The following is a 24,157-nucleotide window of genomic DNA, read 5'->3' as shown; positions in this document are numbered from 1 at the left end:
GACGCGGCCCCGCCCCGCCCGTCTCACCCCGTGACGCCTCCAGGCCCCTCCCCCTCCCTCCCGCTCCTTCTCCCCTGACCCCGCCTGGAGTCCCCCTCGCTCCTCCGCCCGCGGCCCGTTGCCGCCTCGTCATTGGCCAGAACGCTTCAGGTGGCGCGCTCGGGATTGGTGGAGGCCTGCGTTGCTCCCGCCCTCGGCCCGGGGCGCGGCCCGCGATTGGCTGGCGCCGGCAGAGCGTCTTCTCGGGCCTGGGAGGCGCAGACGAGGCCTGAGGCGGCTGCGCGAGGCAGGTGAGCTTCGGGCGGGCAGGGCCGAGGGTACCCTGGGGTGGGCGCTGGGCCGCGGGGAAGCGGGGTGGGGGCCGGGAGGACGCGGGGTCGCGGCCTGGGCGCCCTCAGCGCGGGCTGTGCTAGGGCCTCCTGGGCCTACGTCTGCCTCCCCCGCCCGTCCCGCGCCTCGCAGCTACCCCAGCCCGCGCAGGTGAAGACGCCCAGGGACCCTGGGGGTCGTGGCGCGGGGGTCCTGCTCCTCCCCGGGGTGTCGCCGGCCGGGCCAGGGCGCGGGGTCGGGGGCGGACCGGGGAGAGGCGCGGGAGGCCGCGGCGGGCTGCGCGGGCTGGGCGTGGAGGAGCGTTCTCCCCGCGTTCTCAGGCCTCGGCCCGGGCTGCCCTCGTGGACCCCGCTGCGGGGTCCCAGCCCCTGGAAGTAGCGGCCGGGCCGTGGGTGGGGTGGTGGGAAGACGGTTTTATTTAAGAGGTGGGGTCTCGACTTCCTGAGCGCGAGCGATCCTCCCGCCTCCGCCTGCCGAAGCGTTGGGATCACAGGCGTGAGCCACCGCGCCCGGCGGATACTCGCATTTTTTGTAGGGTTGTGGGGGGGTCTCTCTGTGCTCCCCAGGTCGGACTCTTAGGCTCTAGCGATCCTCTCGCCCCCACCTGCCTGGAGGCGCGCGCGCGGTCTCCGCGCCCTGTTGCGCCTGCAAAGTGCCCGGAACGGTGTCTGGCGCAAAATAAGCAGCGGCGGGGAACACGGTGCCACTGTCACCGTCACGGGGAGGATTTCTCCCGGCCGCCCAGGGCTCCCCGGGGCAGAGGGGCGGTGAGGTCCCAGCTCTCTGCTCTCGCTTTGCAGCTTGTGGTGGCTGCGCCTGGCTCTGATTCCAGGTGGGAAGCTGCTCAGAATCATGTCTTCTGAGCTTCAGTAATAGTATTGCTCGTGGAGTGCTTGCGGCTCTAATTGCTAATGCTTTGTATGAAGGCTTTTGTGTGCAATCCGTTTTTACTCCGTACATCGCCACTGTGTAGAAACATGGTGGGTTTTGGTTTGTTCTCATCTGTTGTTGGACACTTGATAGTTTTTTGAACCCTTTAGTTTTCTCAAATTATTTCTCTAACAGTTTCCTCTTCTTTGTTTCCCTTTTTTTTTTTTCCCCCTGAGTGTTTTGGAAATACTGCTGTGTGGGCTGGAAGGCTTGGGCTGGCTTTATAATTTTCTTATCTTTCTTCCATTTTCTAATCTTTCTTCCATTTTCTATTCTACTTTCTAGATTTCCTCTTTTTCTTCCAATGTATTTATTTAGCATTTTAGTTTCGCCATCGTATTTTAAATTTCCCAGAGCTGTTTTTTTTCCTCCTTTAAAATTTGTGGTATGTTCTTCATAAATGCAGTATCTTCTCATTCACCTGCTTTTTTTTTCGATTGTGCTAAAATACACGTAACATAAAACAACATTACCACCTAGTTACATAACGTTGTCATCATCCCAGATGGAAACCCTATACCTGTTAAGCAGCCACTGCCCATTCTTCCGTCTTCCCAGGCCCTGGTAACGGCTAATCTGCTTTCTGTCTCTATGAATTGGCCTGTTCTGGAGATTTCATGTAAATGGAATGATACAATATGCAGCCTCTTGTGTCTGGCCTCTTTCACTGAAGATAATGTCTTCAGAGTTAATGCATGTTGTAGACTGTATCAGTATTGCATTCCTTTTTATGACTGAATAATTGTCCATTGTATAGATGTACCACATTATGTTTATGCATTAGTCTGTTGATGGTTGCCTGGGCTGTTTCCACCTGTTGGCTCTTGTGAGTAATGCAGCTATTATGAACATTTGTGTATGAGTTTTTATTTGAGCACCTGTTTTCAATTCTTTGGTTATATACCAAGGAATGGAGTTGCCAGATCATATGGCAAGTCTGTGTTTAGCTTTTTGAGGAACTGCCAAACGATTTTTCACAGTGGCCGCACCATTTTACATTTCCATCAGCAACATATGAGAGAGTTCACTTTCTGACATCCTCCCAACACTTAGTTTCCAAAAAGGATGACCATGCTAGTGGGTCTGAAGTGGCATCTCATTTGGCTGTGATTTGCATGTTCCTGATGACCAGTGAAGTTGAGAATTGTTTCATGTCCGTGTTGGCCATTGTATATTTTTGGAGAAATTCTCATTCAGGTCCTTCCCCGCCTACCCACCCAACCCCCTCTTTTTTTTTTTTTTTTTTGAGGCGGAGTCTCGCTTTGTCACCCAGGCTGGAGTGCAGCGGCATGATCTCAGCTCACTGCAAGCTCCACCTCACAGGTTCACGCCATTCTCCCGCCTCAGCCTCCCGAGTAGCTGGGACTACAGGTGCCCGCCACCACACCTGGCTAATTTTTTTGTATTTTTAGTAGAGACGGGGTTTCACCATGTTAGCCAGGATGGTCTCGATCTCCTGACCTCGTGATCCGCCACCCTTGGCCTCCCAAAGTGCTGGGATTACAGGCATGAGCCACGGCGCCCTGCCTTTTTTTTTTCCCCCAGGCTGGAGTGCAGTGGCACAAACTCAGCTCACCGCAACCTCTGCTTCCCGGGTTCAAGCGATTCTCCTGCCTCAGCCTCCTGAGTAGCTGGGATTACAGGTGCCTGCCATCACACCCGGCTAATTTTGTATTTTTAGTAGAGATGGAGTTTCCCCATGTTGGTCAGGTTGGTCTCAAACTCCCAACCTCAGGTGATCCACCTGTGTTGGCCTCCCAAAATGCTGGGATCACAGGCATGAGCCACCCTGCCTGGCCTCTTTCTCCTTTTTTAAATTGGGTTGCCTTTTTTTTTCTCTATTTTTTTTTGAGTTGTCAGAATTCTTTATACTAGACCCTTATCAGATATATGATTAGTAAATACTTTCTCCCAGTCTTTGGATTGTTTCTTCACTCTCTTGTTAGTGTCCTTTGATGCACAAATTGATGAACTCTAATTTTTCTGTTTTTTCTTTTATTGCACGTACTTTTGATGTCATACCTAAGAACTCTGAAAAATCCAAGGTCAGGAGGATTTGTCCTGTGTTTTCTTTTAAGAGTTGATCATTTTAGCTCTTGTATTTAGGTTTTTGATCCATTTTGAGTTCGTTCTTGTGTATGATGTGTGGTAGGGTCTAACTTCGTTCTCTTGCATGTGGATATTGTTGAAGCATCATTTGTTGACAAGACTGCTTTTTCCCTATTGAGTGGTCTTGGTGCCCTTGTCAAAATCAATTGACTATAGATGTGTGGGTTTATTTTTGGACCCTGTTCTGCAGGTCTGTATGTTTTTATGCCAATGCCACACTTTTTTTTTTTTTTTTTGGGATGGAGTCTTGCCCTGTTGCCCAGGCTGGAGTGCAGTGGCATGATCTCGGCTCACTGCAGCCTCCACCTTCTGGGTTCAAACGTGTCTCCCGCCTCAGCCTCCCGAGTAGCTGGAATTACAGGTGCATGCCACCACACCCAGCTAGTTTTTGTATTTTTAGTAGAGATGGGGGTTTCACCATGTTGGCCAGGCTGGCCTCGAACTCCTGACCTCATGATGCGCCCACCTCGGCCTCCCAATGCCACCCTATTTTGTAGTAAGTTTTGAAGCTGGAAAGTTGGGGTCCTCCAACTTTGCTTTTGCTCTGGAAGATTTTTTACTATTTGGGACCCTTTGCAGTTCCATATAAAGATTGGTTTTTCCACATTTGCAAAAAAGACCATTGGGGTTTTGATAGAGACAGTATTGAATCTGTACATCACTGTGGGAATACTGCCATCCTAACAGTATTAAGTCTTTCCATCCATGAACATGGAATGTCTTCCCATTTATGTAGGTTGTCTTTAATTCTTTCTACAATGTTTGTGATTTTCAGTGTACAAGTGGTGCACTTCCTTGGTTAAATTTATTCCTAAGTTTTTAACACTTTTTGATGCTATCGTAAAATGAATTGTTTTCCCAGTTTCACTTTCAGATTATTGCTAGTGTGTAGAAATGCAACTGACTTTTGTATTGATCTTGTATCCTGAAACTTTGCTGAGTTTGCTTATTAGTTCTGACAGCAGTTTTTTGGTTGATTCATTAGGATTTTCTAGATATGAGATCATGTCACGTGAGAATAAAGGTAGTTTTACATCTTCCTTTCCAATTAGTATGCTCCCCCCCCCCCCGCCCCTGCTTTTCTTAACGAATTGCTCTGGGGAGAACTTCCAGTATGGTGTTGAGCAGTGGTGAAAGTGGCCACCCTTGTCTTGTTGCTCATCTCAGGGGGAAAATTTGAATACGACATTCACTGAGTTTTTCACAGATGCCCTTCATTGTGTGAGGAGCAAGTTCCCTTCCATTCCTGGCTTGTTGAGTGTTTTTATTATGGAAAGGTGTTGGAGTTTGTGAGGTGCTTTTTCTGCACCAATTAAGATGATCACATGGCTTTGCCTGATTGCTTCTTGAACAGATTGTGAGTATTCAGTTTCTCCTGTATTTTGGTTCCATCTTATACCCTCACTTCCAATTGTAACCTAGTGCCACTATTTTTGGAGGCTTTTGGGGGTTCCGTGATCGTGTTCTCCACTGCATGCTTATGACTCAACTTTTTCTGGCCTAAGACAGTTTTTATTCATCTATCTAGCTCCCCAGAATGTATTACTATTTTCTTTTCTCCCTTTCTTTTTGTTCTCAATGAAATATGCCCCTAAAAAATAGCCCTTTCTCAAAGGGCTCCTTAGTAGCTGGTGTAGCTGAAACTACAGGTGCACGCCACCACGCCCAGCTAATGTTTGTATTTTTAGTATAGACAAGGTTTTACCATGTTGATCAGGCTGGTCTCGATGTCTTGACCTCGTGCTGGGTCTGTCTTGACCTTGTACTCCCCAAGTGCTGGGATTACAGGCATGAGCCACGGCGCCCGACCTGGTGACCTGTTTTCAAAGAATGCTGATGTTTAATGGGGTGTATTGTCAGCTCATCACCGTTGTTTCCTGGTCCTGAATTTATGATGATCGAATGGTCTCCTGAACAGTCTGCTTTATGGTGTCTCTAGATTCTGAAAATCCAATTCAAATCTGCTTACAGTAAATGCCAGGTAGTGTTTTTTGTAGGAGAAGCTGTGATGGGATGAAACCGTCCTTCAGCGTTCAACCCTTGCCCTTACCGCAGCGTTTCAGGGTGAGGTGAGAGTCCCGGAATTGCCTCTCCTGGAGGCAGTTGGATTGCATGTCCTAAAGCCTACTGGTGGTTCAGGTTAAGCGGTCCTGAACACAGCGGGAAAGGGAGTTCCCACATGTGGGTTTGTCAGGCAGATTGGAAACAGGACTGTCTAGGCGGTAGGTGCGGTGTTGTCGGCCTCACCTTTCCCTTTGTGTATTTGGTGGGGTGGTTGTGCTTGGGTTGCCTGCTGGAGGGTTGCAGTGTTCCGTTGATGGAAAGCCTGCCCTTGTTTTCTTCTTCCCCTTGCTTCCTAAATGTGGAGCTCGTTGCTATTTTGGACTCTGCTCACCCACTCGATTTATAGACAGAGGAGACCAGCCTGCTGCGTCCTATTTGAAGCAGTTTGCTTCCACTGGGATGAAATAAACCAGGAAGTGTCAGATGAAAAATAAAGAACATGATGTTGCTTCTTACAATACACTGTTTATATACTTGTATATTGTAATTGTTTCTACTTTATTAAGCATCTCGTGTAATTTATAGTTTAAATTGTGTCTGTAATTAAGCATGCTTGTTGTGTTGGTACTTTGGTTTTCATTTAGTTGCTTAGGGGCATACAGCGAGTGGCCGTAGGTTGTGAGTGTTAGTTTAGGCGGTAATATCTGTGACAGACACTTTTCGACGTTTGTGCAGAATTAAACTGTAGGCCTCAGACAAGCAGTGTGGATGCCATCACATCTGGGTGCCGGGTTCCCTGGGTCCCAGCGATGGAGGGGAGACGCCCCTGGGGCATGTGTAGTTTGAACACAGAGCAGCCCTTTGGTCGCTTTGTTCTTAGTCATTCTGTTTATTTTGATTTTTAATATTATTGGAAGATGTGAGCTGTATCTGCAGTATGAAAAACAGATGACTTTATTATGTCTTTACTTGCTACAAACTGAAACGTATTCACCTCGAGCCTAGTGCCTAGTGCTGGGAAGGACAGAGCACTAGAAGGGTGATCTGGACGTGGTGTGGATGTGTATTCCAGCACGTGCAGGACCCTGAGACTGCTGTTCCCAATTACCATTGGGAATGGAGCAGCTGACACACCTGTTTGGGTTAGACGAGGAAGCATATGAAGGCCTGAACGCGCCGGGAGGAAGAATGAGAGGCCCAAGTGCAGCACACACGGCCCTGTGGCCGCTTGCGAATTCCCACACAGCCCCGTGGTCGCCCACGAATTCCCACACGAACATGGCCCTGTGTCCACGCACGATTTCCCGCAAGCACACGGCCCCATGGCTGCACATTAATTCACACACACACACGGCCCTCTGGCCACGCATGCATTCCCACACGCACACGGCCCTCTGGCCACGCATGTATTCCCGCACGCACACGGCCCCGTGGCCACGCACAAATTCCCACACATGGCCCTGTGGTCACGCACAAATTCTGGCACACACGGCCTGTGGCCATGCACATATTCTTACATGCACACGGCCCCATGGCCACGCACAAATTCCCACACATGGCCCTGTGGCCACCCGTGAGTTCCTGCACACACACAGCCCTGAGTTCCTGCACACACACAGCCCTCTGGCCACGCACGAATTCCCACACGTGGCCCTGTGACCACGTACAAATTCCTGTACAGGATTTTTCCGGAGCGTAATCAGGTAAGGAGTAGAGAGTAGTGGAGACGGGAGGATTGTCAGCTTAGTGGCCAAGTGAGCATGGTGCGTGGTGTGGCGAGCGCCCCCTTCCAGGCACTTGCAGCGTTCACTTGTTCTGCAAGCAGGGGTTAGAGCTGAAGGTGAAGGAGGCGCAGTTCCTGCCCTCACAGAGTTCAGGGGCCACTTGGAGAGAAGGACTCAGTAACAAATAATCATTACCATTTGTGTTAGTGCTGATCACCAGTGAGCGCTGGAATTGGCAGGAACTGGGGTAGGATGAGGCCCATGGGGGCTTCCTGCTGGTGGTATCTCTGCTGAATATTAAGTGTGAGAAGAAGTTAGCTAGGCAGAGTTTGGGGTATAACTAGACCAAGGGGATGCGGAAGGGGGTCAGAAAATAGGAGGGCACCTCTGACAGGAGGACACTCATTGCAAGGAAAGAGTGTCCATTGCAAGGAGGAGCAGCATATAAATGGGTGGGGAGGAGAGGGTGCCCTGCAGCCACGGTGGATCCTAAGGCATGGATGGGAAGTGAGGAGGGAGAAGTAGCAGCATTTGCACCAGGGCCGTGTGTGCAGGCAGCCACGGGGGGAGTCCGTGCGAACAAGGTAGGCAGATCTCTCTGTAGATGGATCATTCAGGTGGTTGTCTCAAGGGTCGGCTTGAAAGGCAAGACTGGAGCCAGGGAGATGGTCAGGGCGTTTGCAGGAAGCCAGCCAGAGGTGGCATGTCAGGGCGGGAATGGAGAGGGAGCATGGGGCACGCACCCAGGAGAGGGAGGAGCAGGCCTGGGGCGTGATTTGGACCTGTGAACCTGCCTGACGTGTGGGCCGTCCAGGCGGAAACGCCCAACAGGAAATAAAACGGTGCTTGTGTACAAACAGCATTTACAGATGGGTTACATGAATTATTACTGGCTTGCAGTGTAAAAGTCAAAACAGTAAGAGTAGGAGAGTCCACTGCAGACCATTCTTGTGTTCTTGGCTTAGGGAAAGTCTTTCTAAGAAGCAGGACGTGAGTCAGGGAAGGGAAAGACCAGACATGGTGTAGCCAAAGTCACCTGGTTGAAGTTAAGGACGGCGGGAGTATCCCTGGCATGTGTAGCGGATTCATATCCTTACGTGTATGTGGTCCTGTAAAACAGAAAAGGACAGATCTCCTCACGGGATGAGAAATATACCTGGCTGAGAAACATGAGAAGATGTTTCCAAGTCCCTGATAATTAAGGAAATGCACATGAAAGCTGTGTGAACCTCTGGGTCCAGACCCAGCACTGGCTGTGTAGGAGGAGGATGCTGAGTGTGGCTTCAGCACATCATTGCTTGAGGGCCACTGGCTGAGATGAGTTCTTCCAGGAGACTTTTCATTGGCGGTCCTGATCGTACTGGTTATAAGGACATTTTGTGCTCTCTAGGTTTGAAGCAAATACAATGAAACTATTTATTTAATAGTTCTGTCTTCCTAGACCCTTTGCAGTAATATGTATAAACTAAATAATTTGGCCTTGGGCTTTTGCTGAAACACTGTGATGACCACCTTTTTGTAAGAGGGAATGGGGTTTTTAATTGAAAAGATCCAGTGCCCTTATCATTAGGAGATGTACGCACGTGATCATCGGTCTTCTGGAAGAAGTCATTTTCTTTGACACGCAGAGCTGTTTTCTTGATGTACAGGCTAAATGGGCCTGCGTATCTTTTCCTGTTGTTTCATCATTTCCAAAACAAGTGAAGAAACATGGCATCTTGACTAGGAACTATCTGTCAATACAGCTTTGCTGCTGACGGGTGTGCTGGGAGGCAGCCTGGAGCAGGCGGGTGCTGGCCGGGCGCGTCCGCGGGCTGGGTGCTCTGGTGGCTGGGTGCTCCGCTGGCTGGTGCGTCCGCTGGCCGGGTGCTTTGCTGGCCGGGTGCGTCCGCTGGCCGGGTGCTCCCCTGGCTGGGTGCTCCGCTGGCTGGTGCGTCCGCTGGCTGGGTGCTCCGGCAGTGCTCCGAGGAGCAGGTTCTGTTTCTAGCCCCTGTGAATGTGTCCACACCACCGCTAAGGCAGTGGGAGACCTTGAATTGGACCCCAGAGGACTGGCTGCCTGTCCTGCCTCACAAATGAAGATGAAATTTCTTTTTGAAAGTAATATTTATTACGGTAATTATTATTATTTTTTTTTGAGATGGAGTTTCGCTCTGTTGCCCAGGCTGGAGTACAGTGGTGCGATCTCGCCTCACTGCAAGCTCCGCCTCCTGGGTTTATGCTATTCTCCTGCCTCAACCTCCCCAGTAGCTGGGACAACAGATGCCCGCCACCTCGCCCGGCTAATTTTTTGTGTTTTTAGTAGAGATGGGGTTATTCACTGTGTTAGCTAGGATGGTCTCGATCTGACCTCATGATCCGCCAGTTTTAAGTAATTATTTACAATGGACTTAAGAAACAAACCGGGCCGGGCATGGTAGCTCACACCTGTAATCCCAGCACTTTGGGGGGCTGAGGAAAATTGCTTGAGGCCAGGAGTTCAAGACCAGCCTGGACAACTCTCTAAAAAAATAAAAAGAGTAACCGGGTGCCATGGCGCGCCCCTGTGGTCCCAGCACTGTGGGAAGCTGAGGCAAGAGGACCACTTGAGCCCAGGAGATGGAGGCTGCAATGAGCTGTGATCTTGCCCTTGGCACTCTAGCCTGGGTGACAGAATGAGACCCTGTGTCTTAAAATACATATGTAAGAAAGAAAGAACAAAGAAACGAACTGCCTGATGTCAGGCTAGCTGCCGTTTGACAACCCTGGCCTGGGGTGCTTAAGGATTAGCGAGGGCGAGGATTGAGCGAGTGTGTGTGCCTGTGTGCTCATCATGCCCCTCTCAGTGTCTCTCAGGAAGGTCCCTGAGGGAAGGATCTAGTGAAAGAAACATGGCCGCCCAGCCGGGTGGAGCGGGCGTCCACGGCTAGCAGGCCCCGCTGAGGCTGGGGGCTGCAGCTCCGGGTGTCCCTGTGGACGTGGGGCTTGTGGCAAATGGCACCCTGGGAGGAGGGGCCTGTGTGTCCCCCCCGAGGATCAGTGACAGACTGACAGAGTTTTGCAGGTTTGAGTCATAGGTGTGACTTGTTTCAGGAGGTAGTCTGCCGTTTTAAACCGGGGCTTGCAGGATCCGTGTGGGCAGGTTCCCCACCTGCAGTGTTTCTGATGGGGACGCTGCGTCTCACTGGGCTCCCTCTCAGTGTCAGTCCATGTCGTCAGTGAGCAACGCTGGGGCACGGGAAATGCAGCTTACAGCATTGTGCTAATGTCTGTAAACGGTGTCTCTGCAGCAGATCCTGTTGTTTATGTCTCCTAGAGAATATCAACTCAGTGTTGACAGTTGCTGTTCCTAGGCTGAAGGGAAGTGCTGCCGGCAGGCATTCAAGTTTGCCCTTCCCAGTTTACTTTAGAGCTGATAATATGTCTTTTTTTTTTTTTTTTTTTTAGACGGAGTCTCGCTCTGTCGCCCAGGCTGGAGTGCAGTGGCCGGATCTCAGCTCACTGCAAGCTCCTCCTCCTGGGTTCACGCCATTCTCCTGCCTCAGCCTCCCGAGTAGCTGGGACTACAGGCTCCCGCCACCTCGCCCGGCTAATTTTTTGTATTTTTAGTAGAGACGGGGTTTCACCGTGTTAGCCAGGATGGTCTCGACCTCCTGACCTCGTGATTCACCCACCTCAGCCTCCCAAAGTGCTGGAATTACAGGTGTGAGCCACCGCACCCGGCCGATAGTATGTCTTAAGAAAAGATGGTGTGTTGATTTTATTTCAGAACTCTCAGGGTTTGTTTTTCGTTTTTGTTTTTGAGATGGAGTCTTACTCTGTCACCCAGGCTTGAGTGCAGTGGCGAATCTCAGCACAGTCCCCTCTGTGCACACCTGTGCTGAGCCGGCCAGCCTGAGAACCCACCCCCAGGGCTTTCTGATGCCCAGCTCCTATCTCAGCGTCCTGCACAAAGCTGGGTACCAGTTAGTCTGTCTCCTTCCACCAGGCCAGGGGACACACACTCGTGTGGCAACTCTCACAAGCAACTTCCGCCTCCCAGGTTCAAGCGATTCTCATGCCTCAGCCTCCCAAGTAGCTGGGACTACAGATACGTGCCACCACGCCTGGTTAATTTTTGTAGTTTTGCTAGAGACGGGCCATATTGGCCAGGCTGGTCTCCAATTCCTAACCTCAAGTGATCGGCCTGCCCGCCTTGGCCTCCCAGAGTGCTGGGATTATAGGCGTGAGCCACTATGCCTGGCTAGACCCATTTAGTTTTGTTCCGTTTTCAGCTTTACATGAAGATTTTTCAACCATGTTCTCTGAATTATTACTAGATTAGTGCAGACTTTCTGAATAGTAGACTCAAATGACATGGAGAGTAGGACTAAAATCTAAAATCCATTTTTTACCGAAGCATTCAAGAAAAAAAAACTGAGCTGTATATTTTCATGTCTACCATATAATATAAATTATATACTGTAAAAGGTAAATGGTATTAAAAGAGAAACCTAGTATAACTTAAGAATCTCACCTAGTTTTTTTTTTTTTTTGAGTTGGAGTCTCACTTTGTTGCCCAGGCTGGAAGTGCACTGAAATCTTGGCTCACTGCAACCTGCGCCTCCTGGGTTCAAGTGATTCTCATGCCTCAGCCTCCCGAGTAGCTGGGATTACAAGCACGTACCACCACGCCCGGCTGATTTTTGCATTTTCAGTAGAAGAGGGGTTTTACCATGTTGGCCCCGCTGGCCTTGAACTTCTGACTTCAGGTGATCTGCCCGCCTCTGCCTCCCAAAGTGCTGGGATTACAGGCGTGAGCCACCGTGCCTGGCTGGATGTATATATTTGTAAAGAAACCAAAGCCATAGGTTTGAAACCAAAGTTTGCAATCTAAACAGATTCTCTCTACTTTTCCTCTGTTTGTGAACTTGTAAGCTCTCTTGGCCACCAGCAAACACAAGATAAAAGGGAGAGACTTTGTCTGGGTGACAGGCACTCCTGGCCGCCATCTCCTAAGGTGTGCCTTTCTAGTGTCGATGGCTCTCCACCCATCCATCCTGCAGAAGCCATCTCGTAGGAGCACCAGCAGGGATCTTCCCACAGTCCCTCTGTGCACACTGTGCTGAGCCGGCCAGCCTGAGAACCCACCCCCAGGGCTTTCTGACACCCAGCTCCTATCTCAGCGTCCTGCACAAAGCTGGGTACCAGTTAGTCTGTCTCTTTCCACCAGGCCAGGGGACACACACTTGTGCAGAACACCACTCTCACAAGGCCATGCCAGGCGTGACACTCAGGGCAGGGCAGCCAGGGAGACACGGATGCCGGCAGGAGTGTTACGCCTGAAGACAGCACATCTATGCAGAATGTCAACTTCAGATTCTTTCCAGGTTCTTCTCATGCCATCGAAAACATCCTGGGTCCATTTTTCACTTACGGTGTGGTTGCAGATCAGATTATAAATGCAAAACACATCTTCCTTGAGTCTCTCAGGCGACCAAGGCAGCCTCCTCTTCACATAGGAAGGCTCTAATGTTACATTTCGGTTTTAATTAGCAGTGATGTAATGGAGACAGGGAACAGTGTTGTGAAAACGCTGAGAACTCTTTGGCGGCCAGTAGAGCTGGTCTCGGAATCACGCTTTGGCCTGCAGGTGTGCCAGCGAGCTCTGCGAGGGCTGGGGGCTCCCGCCTGCTGGCTAAGTCCCAGCCGTGGGGCTCATCGGTGAACCTTTGTCTTTCATTTAGGGCAGGGTGAACAAATCTTTCGTTTCAGGAATTGACTACCCAGTAGAAAAACAACTGTTCTTTTTTAAAGTTTAAAACATCGGCCCCATCGCTTTACTCCTCAAAATAACTGCAGCTGATGCCTGAGTACTTGTCACCTGTCAGGCATTGCCTGAGGTGCGCAGTTTCATTTAATCCTTTTTTGACTTCATTTTATTTTATCCTATAATTTAATACTTGGTTTTGTAAAGGACTAAGGATGAAGTTTAAAATCTTCCTGATCCATGTTGTGGTCTGTTAAGGGGGAAGGAGGGAGTGAATGAGACTGCAGGGTGGGGAGGGGAGTTGGAGAACTCTGGGAGCCTCTCACCTGGCAGCAGGCCTGTGGCTGTGGTGAGAGCGCGCGGAGCACCTGCCTTGGGGACACTGGGGCACATTGTCACAGCCTCTGCTGTTGCTGCCTTGCAAGGTTCTGCTTGGCATGAGCCTGGCCTTTGGCGCTTGTCAGGGTGGGGTTATTTTCTCAGCTGAGAGATAACGGCCAGGACATTTCCCTTGATCCTGGACAGGTGTCATTAGGCTAGGACTGCATCAGGGTGGGTAAGGCGCCCTGTTTCCTCATTTCAAAGTGTAGGAAATAGAGAAAATGATAGATTCCGCGTTTTATACATAGATGCATTTCACCGGGGAACGTAAACTTAAAATTCACGTGATTATAAAAATGAAATCAGAGTGATGAAGATAGATTAAGGGTCTGTAATCACAGACTCTCCACGTCCGTACTTCCCTCAGCACCTGCTGAACCTGGAGTGTGACCTCTTTTCCCTACCATCCCTGTCTTCCTTGCTTTCCTTTTCTCTGGCCTGGCTGTCCTAATGGACTTACTGCTAAATTAGCCCAACATCTGAGCAGGAGTGGGCATCCATAGACTCAGTTAGCCCCGTGTCTCCCCACCCAGGGCAGGAGCAGGATTGGGCATCCATAGCATTACTTAGCCCAGTGTCCCCCCACCCGGGGCAGGAGTGTCCCTCCACCCGGGGCAGGAGCAGGAGTGGGCGTCCATAGAAACATTGAGTTAGCCCAGTGTCCCCCCACCCAGGGCAGGAGCAGGAGTGTGCGTCCATAGAAACACTGCGTTAGCCCAGTGTCCCCCCATGGTGGGAGCGTGAGCGGGAGTGGACATTCGCTGAGCCCAGCCTTGGGCTGTTGCTTGGCAGTGCAGGCAGAGCCCATTGTTGCATTGCTGCTGGGTGGGGCTGGGTTCTGCAGAGGCTGCCGGACCAGACCCGTGCGCCTCAGGAGCCCAGGCATGGTGTGTAGGGCGAGGGTAGCCTACACTGGATCCAGACCAAGGCCCTGCTCCTGTGCCGGGCTCCTCTGCACATGGATTGAATCTAGATTTAGGTATTGGTTAAAGCAGGTAGACAAGTGGGAGAGAGAGAGTTAAACAGATATTAACTATTATGTGGATTAAGTGATCACAGTTAGTTGTATTTGCAAAAAGCTGTTGAAGCGTAAGTTCATAGAATGCCAAACAAGTGTGAATTATACTTGCCGAGCCTGTGTTCTGGGTTGGGTACTGGGCTGGATGTCCCTGGAAAGAACTGAAGAATTTTGAAACGTGTTTTGAAATGCAGAAGTTTCGTCATGCTTGTCGATACTTATAGGTGTAGTACAATTTTTACATGCAAACAGTGGTCTTTATTTCTGTGGTACTTTATTTCAAAGAAAGTAGTATGAATTAAAGTACTTTTGGCTTGGTTTATGGAGCTCAGTCATTTGTACAAAAGTATGTTTTGTCCAGGATGTTCTTTTAGTTATATCTTCCTCAGATATTTCAATAGCTGACTACGACTCACGTTGCTACTATGAGGACTTCTTAAAAAGGCAGGGCGTGTGCATGTGAATATTTTTAGCCAGAGGAAGGTGTGAGTCATTCCAAAGAAATCTAGATGACAGCCTGAGAAACAATACACTCACCACTTTCTAACCTAAAAAATAACCTGTTTTTTGGTGAGGAAAAAAGTGTAAATAGTGCCTTAAACTTTTTTATTACTCACCCTGCAGTTTCTTTTCTGATTCTGAGATGCTTGTGAGAGCTTCAGCCATCTAGGAACGTGTACGCTGCTGCTTGACTACGGAGTAGCAGGTAGTTCTATTTTAGTTAATAAAATAAAAGCTGATTTCAAAAGACTGAGAACATTTTGACACAGAGGATTTAAAAACATCTTGAAGAGCGCTCTGAGTTTCTCTCAGTGTTTCTTGGAAGGTGCCCCCGTTTTCATGAGTCAGTCACTTTAGGGCTCCCCAGGTCTTTTTCTCAGGCTATATTAGGGGACTAGATACTACAGAAGTGTTCCTGGGCTTGTGACTATGGAAACACTTGTCTCCTCTGTTTAGAAAACACTGCTGCTGGCTGTGTTGCCTGGGAGTTTTTTTTGTTTTTTTTGTTTTTTTTTTTTTTAAAAGACGCCTGGGAGTTTTGATGGTGACCTGAGTTGAGTTGCATGTAGGCGGCTCAGGTTGACTAAGACAGGACTGCCCTGGATTTCCCGCTCGTTAAACACTCTGCATTTCTTTCCCGCCCCCTGCAGTATGGTTTGAAGTGGTGAACATGGATTTTTCTCGGCTTCACATGTACAGTCCTCCCCAGTGTGTGCCGGAGAACACGGGCTACACATATGCGCTCAGGTGAGTGTGCACCTGCACGTGGGGGCCTGGCCTTGCGATGCCCACTTGCTGCCGCGGTGGCGTGGACCTTAGCAGGAACTCGATAGTACTGCTGACTGCATGCTGTATTTTGAAGGTGAAAAAAAAAATGGTAAACTGTATCTTACGGCTTTAGGGTGGTTTTGAAAGCTGCGTTTCCGACTCTGTTTATCCTGGTGACTGGGTGGTTAGTCATCACACATGGCGTGCTGGCTTCAACCCCACCCAGGCGGTGGTGATCTGAAGAAGTCTCTGTGGTGATGGCTGGGGTTTGTGATGTGTATCAGTGGCTTGGTATTTTTGAGTTAACAGAAGTAACCTGGAAAATTATTTCCCGTTTGAAAGGAAGCATCATAGAATAGTGTTGAAGCTCAAGGTTTTAAGAACACAACTTTTGGCCGGGCGCGGTGGCTCAAGCCTGTAATCCCAGCACTTTGGGAGGCCGAGACGGGCGGATCACGAGGTCAGGAGATCGAGACCATCCTGGCTAACACGGTGAAACCCCGTCTCTACTAAAAAATACAAAAAACTAGCTGGGCGAGGTGGCGGGCGCCTGTAGTCCCAGCTACTCGGGAGGCTGAGGCAGGAGAATGGCATAAACCCGGGAGGCAGAGCTTGCAGTGAGCTGAGATCCGGCCACTGCACTCCAGCCTGGGCGACAGAGCGAGACTCCATCTCAAAAAAAAAAAGAACACAACTTTTGTCTGAGGCTGAGTTTTCTGCTTTTACTCATATTCTGATCCACTCAAACCGAGAGACGTTTGAGTCTGAAGAGGTGCTGGCCCTGCCCCTTGTGTTTTCAGTTTACCAGGTAGAAAGGGTGACTGAAACAAAGCTTGCGTTTGATGAAATTACAGGTTAGCGCCCAGGGAAAATATACAGCGAGACAGGTCAGGATCTGATCAGCAGGTTGGAAAACCTGTGTGTGTACCAAGCAGATGTTTCAGCACCAAAGGAAAATATACAATGAGACAGGCCAGGATTTGATCAGCAGGTCGAAAAACTTGTGTACCCAAGCAGATGTTTAAGGCACCAGGAAAATGCTTGTGTAATTTTTTCAGAGGCTTATCTTTTTTTTGGAGACAGAGTCTCACCCTGTCACCCAGCCTGGAGTGCAGTGGTGCAATCTCGGCTCACTACAACATCCACCTCCTGGATTCAAGCAGTTCTCCTGCCTCAGCTTCTGGAGTAGCTGGGATTACAGATATGCGGCCACCATGCCCGGCTAATTTTTCTGTTTTTAGTAGAAATGGGGTTTCACCATGTTGGCCAGGCTGATCTCAAACTCCTGACCTCAGGTGATCTGCCCGCCTCAGCCTCCCGAAGTGCTGGGATTACAGGCATGAACCACCACGCCCGGTCTCAGTGGCTTATCTTCTAAAGAGTGAAAATGTAACTGAAACTGTAAGAAAATTAGAAAATATTTTAAGAAAAATAACTTACCAGCATTAGTCAGATCTCACATTTGATGATTGAGTTTTTAATTCACAATTCTAGGTCACATCACACTTCCATAGCAACACTCTGTTTTGTAAAAGTCCTGTAGTGGTTAGAACAGAACAGGTAGGCCAGCTCAGGGAGACTGCTCCTTCCTTCAGACCGTGCAGCATGAAACAGTGATTTATGGTCATTTATTGTTGCTTTTCTCACCTATTTTAAATAGAGTTTTAAAAATGCCTGTGTGTGTTTCCCTACCTTGGGAGAGCAACACTTAACTTCATTGAAATTCACAGCCTTCCTTCAGTGAGACCTGTGGGCAGACCTCTGTGGCAGCTGGAGTGGGAAATACAGGGGGAAGGTGGGCAGGGGCTGGCAGGAGTGGTGTAGGCTGGGCTGGGAATTTGGACTCTTGGGCACTGGGAGGCCCTGAAAGGTTTTAAAGGGGGGATGCTCTCTGAGGTTGCTGCAGGATAGAGGTCGGGGGCTGTCCAGGAGATGGCCGAAGTGCTTTGGGGAGGCCCAGCTCTGGATCCGACCAGAGGGAAGGACCAGCCGCCTCGTGTTGAGTCGAGGCCTGTGGCGCACAGCTGGAGACTGGAGGCGGGGGCCTCAGGGCTGGTCTGGACATCAGTGCCTGGGTCCACCTGGTCCTGGGCTGGTCTCCCGCAACTCTTGCCGCCCCAGCTGACCAGCCTTACACTGGGTCCTTACGCTCTTCTCTTTTTCCTTTCCTTAGGCTCCTGGTAGCCCTGGCCTCTTTTCTGAAAGTTCTCCTTGTCTTTCAGCCCTCCCTGCGTAGTCGGAAGGTGGAGCGGCTGTTCCTGATGGCTTTCTGTCTCCGTCACTACCCTCATCTTGATTCTTAGCAATTTCAGTAAACACTGAAAAGATCTTCCAGCATCCTGGCTACTCACTTTCTTTAATTAAAATTTTTTTCTCTTTTTGGGGGCCAGGCACAGTGGCTCACGCCTGTAATCCCAGCACTTTGGGAGGTCAAGGTGGGTGGATCACTTGAGGTCAAGAGTTTGAGACCAGCCTGACCAACGTGGTGAAACCCCGTGTCTACTAAAAATACAAAAATTAGCTGGGTGTGGTGGCACGTGCCTATAATCCCAGCTACTTGGGAGGCTGAGGCAGGAGAATCGCTTGAACCTGGGAGGTGGGGGTTGCAGTGAGCCGAGATTACACCACTGCACTTCAGCCCGGGAGATGGTGTGGGACTCCGTCTCAAAATAATAAATAAAATAATTTTTTTTTCTGTTTTGGAAAATGACAATATGCACGTTGAGAGAACAGTGACAAGCCTATTTGCCGGTGACTGGCTTCGACAGTGATGCATGCGGGTTTTCCGCCCCCACCCAGCACTTCGGAGCCTCTGTGACCAGTGCTTCAGCCCACGGGTTTCCAGCCCGCTGTCCTGCTGCACCAGTGGCCTGGCACTCTCCCTGCTGGAACAGGGTGGGCCCGAACACTTCCTCCCACATCCCCCTGGAACTTCACTGGATTATTTAAAGCCAGTCTCTGAAAGATAATGGTATATTTGGCCGGGCATGGTGGCTCACGCCTGTAATCCCAGCACTTTGGGAGGCTGAGGCGGGCAGAACATGAGGTCAGGAGATGAGACCATCCTGGCTAACACGGTTAAACCCCGTCTCTACTAAAAATACAAAAAATTAGCCAGGCGTGGTGGCGGGCGCCTGTAGTCCCAGCTGCTAGTGAGGCTGAGGCAGGAGAGTGGCGTGAACCTGGGAGGTGGAGCTTGCAGTGAGCCAAGATCGTGCTACTGCGCTCCAGCCTGGGCAACAGAGCGAGACTCCATCTCAAAAAAAAAAAAAAAAAAAGATATATTTAAAATAACCCAAATACCACTATCATCCCAGTCATTTAAAGGGGTTCTTAATGTATTTAAAAGTCAGTGTTCCAATATCCCAGATCCTTGAATTTTCTCTTTCACAATTTTTTTAAAATTAGCCTAAACAGGATCCTCATGTTACAATGGGTGATTTCCCTCTTAAGTCTCAATCTGTAATTCTTGTCAACTGGTAGTTAAGTCTGGAAGTGCGGTCATTTTTTGGTTTATTTCTTTCTTGGCGTGACTCTGTGACAGATGGTGTTACGGGATGTAGCTGCCTGTCACCATCTTGAGTCTGTGCTGTCTGGCGTGTCTCCTCTGATAGCACTGAGGCTGACTGATGTTGTCAGCTGAACCCAGCCGCAGTAAAATCCAGCCATTGGCGATGGTGGCCTTGAGCTTCAGGGTCAGAGGAGGATGCAGGGGCGCTGGAGACGTGAGGGTCACTCCATCCAGCCCCTCATGGGGGTATTGGTTGTGGAAGCCAGAAGAAGAGAGTTTCCAGAAGGGGGGACTTGCCAGCAGGCGCAGATGCTGCTGTACCGTCAGGAAGATGGGGTGACTCATCCATGGAGGTTGGGGGGCCTGGCGGAAGTTGCTTCAGAGCCTCCACCAGGCAAGGAGCGAGCGGAGACCGGCCAGCGCTACAACCAGTCGGCTGCTGGGGGAGGTGGAGAGGCGTGGCTCTGAGTGGAAGTTGTTTGTTTTTTACCATGGGGTGAGCCAAGCGTGTGTCTAGATGCTGGTGGTCAGGAGCCAGTAGAGAGAAGCTGAAGATGAAGGAGAACGAGGAAGGGTCTCCTACAGAGAGAGGAGGGCAGGAGAAACTCCATCCAGAGCATGCAGGCTTGGCTCGGGATTCCTCTTCCATCGCAGCAGGCAGGAAGGGTGCGTCAGGGTAGAACATGAGTGAATGTATGAGTACATGCATAGGAAGAGATTGAGTATGTGGAATTGGCTCATGGAGGCTGGCAAGGCCCAAGATCTTCAGGTTGAGTTGGCAAGTGGAGACTCAGAGCAGCCGATGGTGTAAGTTCCAGGCCAAGTCCAGAGGCCCATGGAGAACCACGGTATAGTTCCAGTTTGAAGGTGGGCAGCAGGCTCAAGACCCTGGAAGAGCTGATGTTCCCTTTTGAGTCTGAAGGCAGGAAGCAGCTGGCGTTCCAGCTCATGCTGTCCGGCAGGAGGAGCTCCTTCTTACTAAAGCCTTCCTGTTCTGTCCAGGCCTTCTTCAGCTGATTGGAGGGCAGTCTGCTTTCCCAGTGTTTTGATTTTGATTCGAATGTTACTGTCCTCTAGAAACACCCTCACAGATACACTCAGAATAACGTTGGAGCAAATATCTGAGCGCCCAAGGCCCAGTCAAGTTGACACATACAGCTAACCCCTGCAGAGGGAAAAGATGGGCAGGGTCGATGAGGAGACAAGTTTTCTGATGGCATCTGGCTTCTCTGGGAAGAAAAATGCAGGGCCTTCCCGACAGAGACCGAGAGGTGGAGGGAAGAGATGGTGACGTCAGACATGGGGCGTATGGAGGGGGTCTGAGAAGGCCACGGAGGGCTGGGCACACATGGCCCCCAACACATGGATGTCCTGAGGACCTGGGGACCGCGGATCATGACGCACTCGCACCTGCAACATGAGAGAAAGAAATTCGGGCCTACCCTGCCCCGGCAGGGAGAGTGCCAGGCCACTGGGGCAGCAGGACAGCAGACTGGGGAACCCTTGTGAGCTGAGGCCCCGGTCACAGAGGCTCTGAAGTGCTGGGGCGGGCAGGGGTCCGCGGCCGGAAGAGCGGGGGCGGGCAGGGGTCCGCGGCCGGAAGTGCTGGGGCGGGCAGGGGTCCGCGGCCGGAAGTGCGGGGGCGGGCAGGGGTCCGCGGCCGGAAGAGGGGGGAGGGGCAGGGGTCCGCGGCCGGAAGAGCGGGGACGGCAGGGGTCTGCGATTGGAGTTGGTGTCAGGGCACAGCCGTCACACTCCGTGAGCAGCGGTCTGAGGCACTGAAGTCTCAGACCGGGGGACTGTGCACTTTTCGGTCTGGCACACCTGAGCTGACTTAACCTTGTGTGCCTTTGTTGGGCAGGTGCTGTGGATCCAGGGATGTTTGGTATCTGTCTCTGGTTTTCAATTGGAGTCCATTTTTTTTCAGTCTCTTGATACAAAGTACATCTAAATAACACATTTTTGAAAGAACAGTGCATAACTAATGAGAGAAAGACATTAAAACCTGATGTTCTTACGGGTGAGATCTCCAGGTTATCTTCAGGGTTTTCATCAGTCTTGTCTCCTTGTTCTGTCACTTAATTCTCTCATCCTAGACTGGACACCTCCATTTGAAATTTTGTGTTCCCCCAAACATTGTAGAAAAGGTAATAAAGTGCTGTAATACTGTAGCCTACTGGGCTGCGTTGTGTCCTGGAATGGTGCTGGGCTAGCATCTGTGTCCTCCTGTCTCCACTGGACACTGGTGTTCTCCTGCAGGGCCTGGGGCACACCTGTCTGTAGGAACTGTGATACGGATGGGGCTGGGTGGACAGCCTAGGCTGGCGAGCAGAGGTGGCTTGTGACATTCCTGAACTGCACCTGAGCTGTGATGCTGATGGAATCGTGGGTGCTGGGGCTGGAAGGGACCCTGAGCTCACCTGATGCCGTGGATGAGGGGGGCTGGAAGGGACCCTGAGCTTATCTGATGCCGTGATGAGGGGGGCTGGAAGGGACCCTGAGCTCCCCTGATGCTGTGGTTGAGTGGCTGAGACTCAGGAGCTTTCCTCACTTGGGTGCCTGCTTTCTGTTGGGACTTGAAATTTTAGTCTTTGAACTCAAAGCCGTGAAATTCCTGGTCCCTCCCGCTCTTCTTCCTTTCCCCTAGTCTCTTCCCTCCCTGACTTTTAAGCATGGCTGCCCACCTTGATGAGGAGTCTGGTGCTGTGCAGCTCAGGGTGAAGATGCTCTGACTGGCTGTGGTAGCCAGAGTGAAGATCCTCTCATGCTTTTACACGTCTGTGTGTGGATGGATACGTGGTGGTATTTTGTCGTTTATTCTAACATAGGATGGTGCTAGGGTTTTTTTGTCGTGCTAGGTACGTGCTAGGTAGGTGCTAGGTACTTCCAGTGTACCTGGAAGTCTTTCCGTGACTGTGTGCAGGTCTCCCTGTGTTCTCATGGCCCTGCAGCGTTGTGTAGTTGGAATGTGCCCTGGTTCGCCTGCCCATTCCCCTGTGGGTGGCATCCCCATGCCTGTTCCCCTGCGGGCGGCGTCCCCGTGCCCGTTCCCCTGTGGGTGGCGTCCCTGTGTCTTGCTGCTGTGACAGCACTGCCGTGAGTGTCCTTCCACACAGCTTCCTCACCAGCGCCCTTTCTACCCAAACCAGCAAGAGTTCCCAGTTTGTGTTGGAAAGCAGGGATCTCATCTCAACTTCAAACCCAGTAGTTAGATCAAGAGGCTGAGTGGTGGTGGGAGGGTAGAAGTCAAAGAGGTTAACAGAAGAATTGAAAGTCGTGATTGTGTTGGTCCATACCTACATAACAAGTTCTGATTTGAAATCAGATTGTTTTCTTAAACTAGCATCACAATTGTGTAAAATATTCTGCTAGAAACAAACCCTGCTTTAGATGATACTGAAATTCTGCCTAGCTTCATACCCATCGTCAACGTTCAGCATAGCTTAGTGCAGTCTCTCTCTCGTCCCCACCTCAGCCTCTGAATTAAAGAAGAACTTCTTTTTAAATTGTATATGGCAACTCGAAGCAGTTTGTATTAACTTACTGTTGGTCATGAACGTATGACAGGGTATTGCTCTGCTACCCAGGCTGGAGTGCAGTGGCACAGTCATAGCTCACTGCAGCCTCAAACTCCCAGGCTCACGCAGTCCTCCTGCCTAGGCCTCCCAAAGTGCTGGGATTGCAGGCGTGAACCCTGTGCCTGGCTCATCTTTTTATTTAATTACATTAATTGAATAATTATATGGAAGGTATTGGAAGTGCCTTTCTTTTGGTCACAGGCTCAAAGCAGTTTTGAATTTGTCTCAAGCCTTTAGATAAATTCTAAATTTAGAAGGGGAGCATTGACGGCTCGGTCACTTGGCCTCGTCTCCTGTGTGGATTCATTTTATATGCACTGGTGTATTGGATTAAATCTCATGTCCGCGTAGTGTTGACTAGGAAACACACTCTGATGTGTTTATAGTGAGGATGTAGGTGGGGACTCAGGGCTCTAGCATATGCCCTCAAGCAGTTCTTAGGGTGAGTTGTAGACGTTAGGTCCCAGCATCTAGGAATGTGCTATCCTACGTCTGATGTGAAGGGAAAGTGACTGGGGCAGATGTCAGGAGCCGATGCTGGCTGACCTCTGCCACCATACAGTCCTGTCCTGCATCTGATGTGAAGGGAGAGTGGCTGGGGCAGGTGTCAGGAGTCGATGCTGGCTGACCTCTGCCACCATACATTTGCTTTAGAGTGAGGTTGTCACCCAGTAATAGTTGCTCTTGAAAATCCACAATGCATTGCACTCTCAGCTTTGATTTGTTCATTTTGTTTCAGAATGGGGGCTATAAGCACTGCTTTATCTCTGATTAGTTTTTTTCCTTCTAGTTCCAGTTATTCTTCAGATGCTCTGGATTTTGAGACCGAGCACAAATTGGACCCTGTATTTGATTCTCCACGGATGTCCCGCCGTAGTTTGCGCCTGGCCACGACAGCATGTACCCTAGGGGATGGTGAGGCTGTGGGTGCCGACGGCGGTGCCAGCAGTGCTGTCTCCCTCAAGAACCGAGCGGCCAGGTGAGCATCGCCCTCTTGCTCTCTGTCTGATCTCTAACACCAGTTAAAACTGAGCTTCCATACTTTTTGGTCTGTAAAGCCACATCCTGTCTCTTGAGCTTAAGGATATGTGTGTGCGCGTGTGTACAGACACACAAACCCGCCATATAAAGTGGCAGTGTTGCTGTAAATAAAGACTGAAAGGAACTCTGGAATCTACGTGAGTTGTTTAGTATTGATGTTCTGCCATTCATGTTTCAAGTTCTTTTCGCTGGTGCACTCCACGTGCAGTGCCAGCCCTCAGGTCTGGAAGCTCGTGGTCCTGTGGTGGGAGTTGAGCCACAGCTGTCCTACCACATGTTTAAGGAGGAAGGAATCTTGCAGATTACACATGGTGTTGTGGACGATCTCCATGTCCAGTTTCTTTTTTCTTTTTTTGAGATGGAGTCTCTGTCGCCTAGGCTAGAGTGCAGTGGTGCAATCTTGGCTTACTGCAAGCTCCGCCTTCCAGGTTCACACCATTCTCCTGCCGAGTAGCTGGGACTACAGGCACCCACCACCATGCCCGGCTAATTTTTTTTTTTTTTGTATTTTTAGTAGAGACGGGGTTTCACTGT

At 50.3% G+C, this 24,157-nt stretch overlaps 1 protein-coding gene across 5 annotated transcripts in view; it reads left to right on the top strand.

The window, feature by feature from the left end:
* Positions 1–63: 63 nt before the first annotated feature.
* SUN1 (Sad1 and UNC84 domain containing 1) overlaps positions 64–24,157 on the top strand; it is a 57,085-nt gene continuing 32,991 nt past the window's right edge. For 4 of the 5 annotated variants that reach the window (XM_031935976.1, XM_023188517.1, XM_023188516.1 and 1 more), the window contains exons 1-3: positions 64–290; positions 15,376–15,472; positions 23,373–23,561. In XM_031935976.1, coding sequence (XP_031791836.1) covers positions 15,396–15,472; positions 23,373–23,561 — 266 coding nt within the window. In that variant the 5' untranslated portion in view covers positions 64–290; positions 15,376–15,395. Of the gene's footprint in view, positions 291–14,722; positions 14,931–15,375; positions 15,473–23,372; positions 23,562–24,157 lie in introns of those variants that run through there. The other variant, XM_023188514.3, reaches the window with a different exon arrangement.

This window comes from Piliocolobus tephrosceles, chromosome 8 (assembly GCF_002776525.5).
Source record: "Piliocolobus tephrosceles isolate RC106 chromosome 8, ASM277652v3, whole genome shotgun sequence".
NCBI classification, from domain to species: domain Eukaryota; kingdom Metazoa; phylum Chordata; class Mammalia; order Primates; family Cercopithecidae; genus Piliocolobus; species Piliocolobus tephrosceles.
The sequence above is the reverse complement of the archived record's forward strand: the minus strand, read 5'-3'. Positions and strand labels throughout refer to the sequence as shown.